We start from the raw sequence: 11,549 nt of genomic DNA, 5'->3' as shown, positions 1-11,549 counted from the left end.
TTACTGTACATAGTTACATGCGTATGATTATCGCCACGTTCGTCCACTCGATCCACCAGCAGCAACCAAACACAACAGGCATGTGGCCACGTTTATTCGGTGAGTGAGCTAGTAAGCCAGCCAGTTTATCCAGCCGCTAATAGAGCAGGCGAGTAATGCTTAAAAAAATCCGTAGTTGTTGCACTCGCGTACTTAAATGTATATTATAAATAACCATGCTGGTAGTAATGTACAGAATAGTTGGTGTAGTTGTGTTTGCGATTTCATAATTTATTATTAATTTTAATATCCATGGTATTGGTTGGATGGATTTACGTAGAACGATTATGTTTTAAATGGTTTGCAATGTGGTTCCTTATGTCAGCAAGATTTTCTGAAGGTCGGGAAGCAATGTTTTGGAGATCGGTCAAGCCCCCTTCACTTCTCCAATCTCCATCGACTCGTCGCCCGCGAACAACCCTATCAAATGCAGACGGGGGTGTGTATGTGTCCCGCGAAGCATGCTTGCGCAAAAAATTGTGCAAGTAAACTGTTGTCAAAACAATGTTTTTGGCAACATCCGGCTGCAGTTGTATGCCTTTGAGCACTCTCCATCGATTCGCTAATATTCCAAGCGAATTTTCAACTGGCATACGACAAGTAGAGTGCATTTTGTTGAATGTACGCTCCATTGAATCAGGAGGATGCACCCCGCTGTACGGTCTTAAGCAGTAATTGGTAAAGGCAAATGCCTTGTCACCGAGAATAAAGTATGGGACTGGGGTTTGGTACGGGACCTGCAATGGCGTTGCTGGTGGAATGTTTAGTTGGTCGTTTTCTAGCTTGTGATACAGCCGTGTGTTTTTAAATATTCCACCGTCCGATATTCCTCCCTTACCACCAGCATCTGCCCATAAAAAGTTATAATCAGCATCGACCACAACCATTAATACAATACTAAAAAATTTTTGATAGTTGTGATATTCGGATCCGCTATTACGAGGGCAAATAATTTCAACGTGCTTCCCATCGATTGCACCTATTGCGTGAGGAAATCTCCAGCGCTGCTCAAATCGTCTTGAGATTGCAAGCCATTCTTCTTCGGTAGAGGGTAGCTAAAAGAAAATAAAATAGAGGAATGATTTCAATGCATGTTTTAGTTACTGTATATTTTAGAGCTTATGAGAAACATAAATTATGATTTTAATGTTCATTTTCTTTTTTTTTCAGCTTGGCTACGACGATGAGGGCCTCACTCCCCGTTCCCTCGTGGAGGCAGCCTACGCGGTTCCACAATCGTTGGACGACATCGATTGGGATGCCGCGGTTGCCTTCGACCCCGAGCCATTCTCTCCCACTCCTTCTTCCTACCCTTCTGCCTTATCCGTCACTCCTGGCACGATCCGCGAGGGAAACGGTGTGAGTGGGGCCCTCAACAACCGGCTGCAACAACCGGTTTCGGGTGCAACAGGCGCACCGGAAACCGCAGATCCGGACGATTTCGGCCGGTACGTGGCCGATGAGCTTCGGCTTATTCCGTCTCCAAAAAGGAGACGTATTATGAATATTCAGCGGGAATTATTAGAAACATTAAAAAAAAATCTTTAAAAACATAACTTTGAATACTTTTTGAGTTTTGTATATCACATTAGTTACTTGATTGAAGAGCTACGTTCGAGGAAAAAAAAAGTTTCCGTTTTACATGAACCTTTTAGTAATGGGCGGGTCGACCCGAACCTATCGGGTCGGAGCCATTAGAAAGCGACCCGGAGTCGTTCGGGTCAACCCAAAAGGTATAAGTAGTTTCAGTGGGTGCAAATACTCCGGTAGGTGCGAGAAAGCATAAACGACTCCGACCCGTTGTTGCTGCGAGTTCGGGTCGGGTCGGGCCACGGTAGGTTCGGTTGCAACGAGTTCGGGTCGACCCGAAAAATCAGTAGGTGCGAGAAAGCATAAGCGACTCTGACCCGTTGGTGCAGCGAGTTCGGATCGGGTATTGAACCTACCGTGGCCCGACCCGACCCGAACTCGCTGCACCAACGGGTCGGATTCGCTTATGCTTTCTCGCACCTACTGATCTTTCGGGTCGACCCGAACTCGTTGCACCCGCGGGTCGGATTTGATTCCAACTCCGACCTAGCGCACCCGCTGCACCCACGGATCGGAATCGATTCCGGCTGACTCTTTTTATACGAGGACGTTGAAGAGGAAAACGTAGTGCAGCACATTTCACACGTTCATTCCGGCTCCGTTTTTCATGAACTATCCGCCGGCATCTACTACCCAAGCAGTGAATTTTGATCCAAAGATGCATGTAGAAAAAATGAGGTTTTTCGCTATAATTTCAACTCTACTCTCTTCATCAATACTGTTGTGTGTGGGTTGATGTCTTTATCAATCGCAATAATATTTAGAAAATCATTTTTTTACCTTCACACCGTTGTATTCATGCGATTAGAGTACAGTTGTTCGCAATGTATTCTGTTTCTCTAGCCAAAGAGTCCCCAGAGCAATGGTTGGCCCCGGCAAACGGGAAAGTTTACTGGCAGGCCCTGGTGCCTGCCACCTGGCTGAACGTTTTAAACACATAAACACTGAGGCGAGGCTGGTTACACCCGCAACTTACCTTGACATAATCCCGCAAAGCCTCGATAAGACATGCGCACGTCTCTTTAACTATTCTGCTGATAGAATGCCTCGACACCTAAAATTATATGTTGATTGATAAAAGTGTGCTTAGCAAAAAGCAAATAGCTAAAATAATATTACTTACCCGGAACACGTATTGGAGGCTGGTAAATGTCTCTCCAGTCGCAAGATAACGCAATGTTATCAGCAGCCTTTCCTGTTCCGTGATTGCTTTGCGGAAATCTGTGTCCATTTTCGCAATTTTTGGACCAACAAGGGACAGTAAATGGAAGAAATCTTCCTTCTTCATCCTTAAAAATCGGTTCATCGTCTCGTATATACCCGATGTCGTGATGTCGGTCAGTAGCCGGTTGCCGGTTTCGTTTCGGTTCAGGAATAAGTCTTGAACCCACAAACGACGTGCATGCGGACTACGGGAACGAGATCGGGAACGATCCCGGACTTCGTTGTTGTCATTTTCAAGCTCTGGCTCGCTCATTTTTCCAAAAAATCGAGAACCACCAACATTTTCACTTCTACTAAACACCGGCCGGCAAACGATTCAAACAATAAACAATGCACACTGCTACGATCAAGGTGATAACATTGACTACAATTATATGTGGAAGATTTGGCTGTGGAAGCCATGATGGATGGAGTTTGGCAGATGGGAAGGAATGTTGTCGTGCGCTTTGTATGAAGCTTAGGCACCCAACTGTCAAATGACGATTTGCCCCGCAGTACTCGGCGTCCTGACCTGTAGCAATTTATTGATTTTGATCAACATGTCAAACGGCATACAGACAGCCTGGTCGAAAATTGATGAGACACCAAGCATGAATAATTTTGGCACTTAAATTATACCCACATCTAGCTTGCGCTGGTCGCCGCCAGATGCGCTAGTGAATATAAAAATTACGCTTGCGAGTACGATCAATGTAGCCCGGCCTTTAGACCGCTGGCTAAAGCGATAATCCGTTACAACAGCTGCCTCAAGAAAAATTAGCAAGAAAAATTGGCTGACACCAACCACGCTCTTTTTATCTGTTGAGGTTTCATTCGAGAATCGATTCCGACGTCGATGTGTGCGCTTTTAATTTGGCCTGTGTCTGTGTTATCACGCAAAAACTAAGAACTCGTGCCCCGGCTAACTTTTGGGGCCACAGTCAAAATTGTGGACTGGACGAAGTCATGGAAGGGGGGGGGGGGGGTCAGATTTGTAAGGGTCGACGGAAAGGAAAAATCGATATGAACGATGATCGTGTAAAAATTAAACCAATAAAGCGGTCGGTAGCGGTCGGCAAAGTCCGGCCCGCCACAATATGCAGTCAGGCCCGCGAAAATATTTGCGCAATTCTGAAACATAGGAAGATCCTATTCATCAAAAAATAACTGAACATATTTTAGTATGACATTTCATATTGTTGACTTCTTCCAAATTTGATCACCATAACATGGATTGGCGACCAATGTATATGGTCAAATTTGAGGATAAATTGGAAAATAGAAACAAATAAATTCAAAAATTTTTTTTTTTGATTTTACGAGAACAATGGTTACACACTATTGCATTTTAAGATTAGAACGATTTTCTAGGAGATTTTTTTAAAGAAATGCGCTATCAATTTGTCTGACCTGGCATTACTTGTCCATAAAGCCTCATAATAGTTCTGAACGATTGTACGTTTGTCTCGATAATTTTTCAGCTGTTAAGGTTTTTGTACCATCTTCAGAATATCCTTAAAACAATTAGCAAAATCCTATTCGTTATAGTAAAATAAATTATACATTGGTTAGACCGAATAAAATTGAATTAGTAAGAACATATGAAATGCCAAAAATTTCCTTAAGTGGCCGTAATTCGAAGCAAGACGGTACATCAGTATCCATTGTAAAGGTAAACACCAACATGCAGCAAACTCAACGCGAGGGGAACATTGAGGATCTGCAGTTAATTGTGTATTCGGCTGCGGTGGCTGTTATACGAACGCTATGATTGCGGACCTATCCGCAAGGAGACAGCGAAGGTCGACCATGCTCCAAGGCTGAAAAGCCCGCCTGGATGCGACGTCTAGAAAACCGGATTAACGCAACACGGACAAAGATTGGTCGATTGCAGGAATATCAACGGGGAAATCGATCTGTGAGTTCTTCAGATTGCTGAAACCTAAAGAACTACGAGACCTCAATGGAACCCCATGAGATCTATCAGTCCAACTCTAACCATGATGGTCTAAAAAGTGAAGCAACTTCGTTTAGCAGCGTGCACGATCAAAGAAAGGCACCACGTAGCGTCTAAAACGGAAACCGTAAGGCAGTTTGTGGACGTCGGGAAAGCCTGTTCCGTAATCTACAATATATTGGCACTATAAGACAAGGCACTTCGTAAGGCCGTCGATTAATTTTTGCTAGTAAGATTGAATAATTACCTTTCAAGGGATGTTTATGGAAAGAAATTTTCTCTTTTAGTTTTTTTTCTACACTCAGCCGAAAATAGCCCTTTTTTTTAAATTGCATACGAGTAACTTGATGGGTAACTGCTCCAATAAAAGTAAGGACATGTTATGGCCCTTATGGTCCCGTAGATCGTCGCCGATGACACACAACGATCTTAGATCAAAGTGTGTGTATGCGATTTACATGAAGGTCAGCGATCGCGCGATCGGCACGTTTCGTATGTGCCGATCAGATCAGAATAGCATGGTACGCTTGTTATGTTTCGGACGGCGGAAAAAGAACGTTTGGTTGCTGAATAACGAACGAATTTAATTTCTGTTTCAATCAATTTCATCAGTTTATGATGGAGAGGATAGAGAAGGGAAGGGCTCTGAAAATGCAACCTAGCAATGGAGTGGGTTGCATCGTCGAACCACGATCGAAACATAATTATTGCAGTTCAGCAATATACCACACTGGCATCTGTAGTGTGTTGCAGCGTTATCTGTCTTTCATTATTACCGCAGCTAGTACACGTGAGTATTCCCAAATGTGTTTTTACGCTTTCTTTCGATACTTCACCACCTAATATAACACATCCTGATGTACCAAGAGCTACGCTCAACCGAAAAGTTGCTCGGCGAGGGTTCAGTAGGCAGTAACGACGGTCGCCTTGCTTACAAACGTCTCATTCCATCGTCGCATCATCACTGTGCCCCAGAGTTCTCCCACAAACACGAGACTAGCGCACAACAACCCATAGCCCAGTATGTAAAATGCACCCAAAAAGTGCCCCAATTCCAATCTAACCGCACCGTCGTCGTGCTGATGCATTCGCGAACGCTCGATGTTTCGCATCACGTCCGTTGGCAGGTATCGAATGGCGGTCCGGATACCGAGATGGTATAGCAGACCCGACTGCTGAACCCGCAGGATGTACTCGTTCAGATTGGACCGCAACGGATTAGTGTTGGTTATCAGTGCCGCACAGTTCTGCGTGTAGACGTAGTCCTTCAGCGGCTGCAAGGTTGTCGAAACTTGCCGATCAAGAAAGTTACTTGGTGCAAAATTACCGTGCTGCGCTTGCTCGATAATAAACCCGCTGCCGCCCATGTGCGCGTATTGTTTCATCTCTTCCGGTCCAACTGATCTAAAGGTCTTTTGAATTTGCTGTAAATGAGGCTGTTTGGATGATCGATCTGTCATTAAAAAGAAACTGTACCGCAAGGAAACTATTCTAACAACTTCAGGACGAGATTTGATCTTACCTCAGAGGCGTTCCTAATCTCCTCCAAACAGTACGGCGTGGGACCAAACCATTTCATGCCGGTCGCCGCAAAGTCAACGACAGTATCGATCGATTTTTCGTACTTCGGAACCGTCATGACGCTGGCAAGTCCGCCACTGTACAAATTGCTTACCATAAATCCGGCCAGCAGCAACGAGGCAAACAGGCACACGCACGACCATAGGTCAGTTCGAATGGGCGATGATTGTGCTACGAAGAAGCCAACCATCATAAGCGCGGCATCGCTCAGCGTAAGCTGCTCAGAAATCAGATCTGATCGACCAGTCCACGGCTGATCGGTTGGAGCGGACAGTAGCAACAATCGAAGACGCACCGTACCCGCCAACCAAGTAGCTATAATGCCAACAAGAAATGTGACCATCACGGCAACCCATAATGGCCATGAGAAGGAAAGAAACGGGGTACGCCAGTGCGGTAGCAGCTTCGGTTTCGGCACGAGCACGGTCACTCCAGATCGGCTGATGGTGGCGGTATAGGAGGAGAAGTTGTACGGCTTGAACCAAAGGTAGAATGCTCCAAAGGCAATGTCTGTGCGTCGTTCGGCCACACTGCCCATTAGACCAATTCCGGTACCATTCGGGTACACATCGCCCCACTCGTCTTCATCCTCTGTGGCGGTTGGGCGAAAGAGAGTAACAATTGATCAGCGCTGGAGCATTGGACCATACACGTGGTCGACGGAGAGGTTGAGTAGGTACCTGGGAACACCATAATGTTGCAATTACGACGCTCACAGTACGAAACTAGAAGCTGTAGTTCTGTGCCATCCAACCATATCGATCGCTTGCCTGTCGCGGAATCGAAGGCATTGCCAGTTTCTTGGTCCTATTGCAAAAGGTCGTTAAGTAAGACAATCAGCATATTTTTCCACTAACCTCACCGCTCATTTACCTACCAATCGCTCATAGCCCGTAAACGGCAAATAGTTGCACATGGACGTTCGCAACATGTAACCATTCAGATCTCTGGCTTTGTCTGGGAAAAAAGAGTGATTCTTCCAACTGGTCCATTTTACCGCGACTAGCTCCATAGCAACGTTCACGCTTCGCTCAAGTACATCTGACATATCGACGACGGTGTTGTAGAGATCAGTAGGCCGTTCCTGCTCATCGTACACTACTATCAGGACGTTCGCCAATTCTGCATGGGCGAGAAAAACGTCAATAGTTGTTATCGCACAGTCCGAATGGTTCAACATCAAGTAACACCCCTTACCGCGAAATGCTTCGTGCACTCGCATACGATCGAATAAGTGCGTTTGGTTTCGCTTCGCTATCAGGAGGATCAAGCTTTTGTCCAACGATCGCTGACGGGCCAAATCGTGCACCGGCAGGTAAAAATCGAGAAAACGTTCAGCACCCTGTTCATCAACCACGAACGCTTGGCAGCCGTTGTCGATTGCGTGGAGCATACTGGTGTTCAATTGATCGTATAGCGACAGCACAATCCTGCTCAATGGTACATCTTGGAGAAAATCATTTCCAACCGTGCAGAAGCTGTAGTATTGCGAGTAATACTTAAGGATCAGAAAACGCATCAACACACTCATCGTCGGAATTGGAACACCACTGTTCAGCCCTAGCTGAGCCACTGTCGCTTCCATGCTGGGCTGGGAATCTACACTGAACCAGTCGGTCGAGCGAACTGGAGGAGTTCGTCGCATCACCGCCATTTATAGGAGATTGCGTTAATTTAGCGCTTCTGTTTTGGCGTGGCGACGCGTCGTGGATACAAAATGTATGTACCTAGAATAATATCATCCTTTGCCTTTCTTACATGATGTATAGCTCAGGATACAGTATTCAGGGGTTCAGGACGTAAAGTCAATTACAACATTGCCTTGTTTAAGGTACAATCGGCCCATGATGATTTCAGATGATCCGATAGCATTATGGCTGCCTATGTTATTAGTGTAGTCAATTATTCAAATTACGGCATGTAGTGACCCAGTTGTTGCAGATTTTTAAACCGCACATAGCAGTGCGTGTCCCGCAAGCATGGCAGTTTGCGTTGTATGCATTAAAAATTTAAACTAGTTGGTCCGAAGGAATCCAGTGACAATATAGTAATTAGTGTTGCTACGGATGTAGCTATCTATTTATTTTGAGTAGCTTGATAGACGTTTTTAGAACTGGCTTTGTGTGTTTTATATTTATTGCGCAGTTTAAAAATTCTTCTGTCCTTTCTGGCTAAACTTTTGCTACTGCCGCGGTTTGCGATGGCGCCTATTATTCCTCAGCTGATCAGCCCTGCCCTTGCCTGACCCCGCTTAGTGAACTTAGCCAAACTCTTATCCAATTGACCCTATTTATGATCAGCTGGTTGTCTCATATCTCGGCGCATCTTTCCGTCCTTATCTCTCTCGACAGCGCCATCTGGGATAATCTTTAACAATTGTTCGAGCTGTCCTTGACAGCTCGTTGTTTTGATTTGCTATTTGTTTGGCTAATCCACACGAGGTCGATATCGTGCCAACAATTAGTCTATTTTTATATTTCAATCCATTCCCAAGCACCGTACAGACTAGGCATAAGATAATTGTATGATACCTATGCCGTATAATCAGTTCACTAAAGAATGCAGTTAATCATCACACACAAAAAAGTGAACGAGTAGGTCTTACGCACGCATACACATCTACTACAAATGTGCTCCGAACAAGATGCAAGATGACTGTCGATATCAAAGATGTCTTGAGAACAAGAGAAAAAAACATTCGTTTTGGGTCGGATGAATTTGTTCCACACAACCACACAAGAATATCAATCGCACCTTGATTGAGAAATAATGCACATATTGCTAGCGTGGTTAGTTGGGTCAGTCGAAAACTGCCGCCCATAAAGAACTCGCGATGCGCACCGCAACAAAAACAAAAAAACAAAGCTGGTAAATTTTATTTGTTTAGATCAGTGCTTTCCAACCCTTTATGGATCGCGGACCACTTGGCTTTGAACATACATTTTTGATCATAATTTTTTTTTTATGTGGGGTTGAGATTCAAAAATCTTATGAGGGACCTGTTGAAAATTTCATGTCACTATTGAATGTCGTGGAAAGATATACACCCTGAACTATGTGAGATAGCCACACTAGGTTATAGCAGTCCCGTTATATCAAGTGTCGGTGGAGCGAGATTTTAGCGCTCTTGGTTTAGTCCTTTCAGGCAAACGAACAAAGCTTAACAACGATACCCTGGAAAATATCCTATCAATTAAATTTAACAAACGTGCGTTTGAAAAGATTTTCCCTACCCTATATGAATGGAATGAAGAAAATCTATAGTAAGTTTGAATATTGTAGCATAAACAAATGAATGGCTGTGAATTGCGAACTGTAATATTACTTTAAACGTACGTTAATATATGAACTACTATCAATGAACTACACAAGCTGTAATATTACATTACTATTTACTATACTTAATACGGATATATTTTTTTATAACATATCTATGTATTTAATGACAGACATAAGGCCGTATCTAATCGTACAAGGAATTAAACTTTTTTTTTATGATATTACTTTAAACATACAACTAATTAGGTAAAGGCTGTGAAAATGGAACTGAGCAATTAATTAAACTCCCTGCAATAATTCTTTCTATAGATGTCTGTGAACATCGAAAAGAATAGCGAATTAAACTTCCTGTAACATTACTTTAAGAATACCTCTGTCTATGTAAATGCTGTGAATTATTACCTGAGTTATGATTTATACAAAACTATTAAAAAATTGATAACAAACCACAAAACAATGCTATATTCAGCCGTACCGGCGAACTCGTTCGTTCCTAGCAACGTTCGCCGCGACGCTCATTTTCATTCATTTCATAGCCCTCTAGATCAAAAACTAGATAACCGTAAAGATTTTGTACTGCCTGACCTAGTGGTACAAGCCTGTCCACTCATGAGCGACGAACGAGTTCGTCGGTACGGCTGTATTTCAATGCCGTAGAGTAGTTTTGGTAGAAGCCAGCTATTGATGATTTGAAGTTGTGTTTGGCGGGAGGCACGATGTTGTGTGGTACCAAGCATTCTGAAAAGATTAATACGGTTCTTCGCTTCTTTTTTGACCCGTGTAGTGTGTGCTTTAAATGTTAAGAGACGATCAAAAGTCACTCCTATGATAACGGCTGTGCGTTTATTTGGTATTACTGAGCCTTTGCATGTTATGGGTTTTAGAGTATGATATTTGCTGTTGCAGATGTAAAGTATTTTGGATGTGGAGTGTGAAATTGTGTAACCTGTCCAACGTGACCATTTCTGAACTATATTGACACCTTCTTGTAAAGTTGTGCGTGATTCGGTTCTATTGTTGGATGCTGAGACAAGAACTATCAGCCGTACCGGCGAACTCGTTCGACGAGAAACATTCGTCGCTCATGAGTGGACAGGGTTGTACCACTAGGTTGGCCGGTACAAAATCTATACGGTTTTCTAAATTTTGATCTAGAGGGCTATGAAATGAGTGAAAATGAGCGTCGCGGCGAACGTTCCCAGGAACGAACGAGTTCGCCGGTACGGCTGTATATCATTAGCATACATGAAACATTTAATGTTACTAGGCAAGGGGCGGAAGAGGGATTCTACATTAGTCAGGCAAAGAGTGGGAGACAGAATGGCACTCTGGGGAACACCATTCTCTTGGACGTGCAGGTCAGAAGATTGAGTTCCATTTAAAACTTTAAATGTACTGTGGTAGCTTTGAACTCGCGTTGGCCAGGGTGGCCTTCGTCATCGTTTGCCGAATTAACACTTTAAGCGCCGTGTCATATAAATTCGCATGACGGTTTTGCTCACCGTTCAGTTTTGCATCTGACGCTCAGTGATTCTCTCGAGAACGAATGAGGTAGGAAAGAGAGAACGAGAACGACATGTGCTACGCCACTTATCGCCATGAAACAAAAGAGTGATAGCAATGGCACGAGAAACTGACGCTCTCATCGCTCTCTTGCCATGCGCTACGTGCTCACTCAAAAACTGTGACGTCAGGCCGGCGGTCAAAGTGTTAAGCAGAACTGAGGTGGACTCTGTTTCGAAGCGGACTTTCGGCACTTGATCGTCCAGGCGATCATAGAAACCTTTAGGAGGTTTCCCTTACTGGAAACGTTGGAGTTTAGAGGCCTTACCTTGGGCAGGGGGACATAACTAAACTCTTTAAATGAGAAGTCGATAGATGTAGGATGGGCATAGTCCTA

At 44.0% G+C, this 11,549-nt stretch overlaps 1 protein-coding gene and 1 pseudogene across 1 annotated transcript; both read right to left on the bottom strand.

Moving 5' to 3' along the window:
* Positions 1 to 249: 249 nt before the first annotated feature.
* Positions 250 to 4,060, bottom strand: LOC120947848 (uncharacterized). The gene is made up of 3 exons (XM_040363615.2): positions 2,753 to 4,060; positions 2,606 to 2,683; positions 250 to 1,094 (listed from the first exon to the last, which is right to left on the bottom strand). Exons 1-3 carry the CDS (start codon positions 3,104 to 3,106, stop codon positions 312 to 314), a joined length of 1,215 nt encoding a protein of 404 aa, XP_040219549.2. The 5' UTR covers positions 3,107 to 4,060; the 3' UTR covers positions 250 to 311.
* An 85-nt stretch (positions 4,061 to 4,145) lies between these two features.
* Positions 4,146 to 9,833, bottom strand: LOC125906430 (uncharacterized; annotated as a pseudogene).
* Positions 9,834 to 11,549: the final 1,716 nt, after the last annotated feature.

The sequence above is a fragment of the Anopheles coluzzii genome, chromosome 2, assembly GCF_943734685.1.
Source record: "Anopheles coluzzii chromosome 2, AcolN3, whole genome shotgun sequence".
NCBI classification, from domain to species: domain Eukaryota; kingdom Metazoa; phylum Arthropoda; class Insecta; order Diptera; family Culicidae; genus Anopheles; species Anopheles coluzzii.
The sequence above is the reverse complement of the archived record's forward strand: the minus strand, read 5'-3'. Positions and strand labels throughout refer to the sequence as shown.

What these genes read in the sequence shown, in the direction of transcription:
- LOC120947848 (XM_040363615.2), bottom strand. Translation starts at nt 3,106, where the DNA reads ATGAGCGAGCCAGAGCTTGAAAATGACAACAACGAAGTCCGGGATCGT. An exon ending in GCCTCCAATACGTGTTCCGG is followed by an intron (nt 2,684 to 2,752) that starts GTAAGTAATATT and finishes ATATAATTTTAG; the next exon opens with GTGTCGAGGCATTCTATCAG. An exon ending in CTTTGCGGGATTATGTCAAG is followed by an intron (nt 1,095 to 2,605) that starts GTAAGTTGCGGG and finishes ATTTTCTTTTAG; the next exon opens with CTACCCTCTACCGAAGAAGA.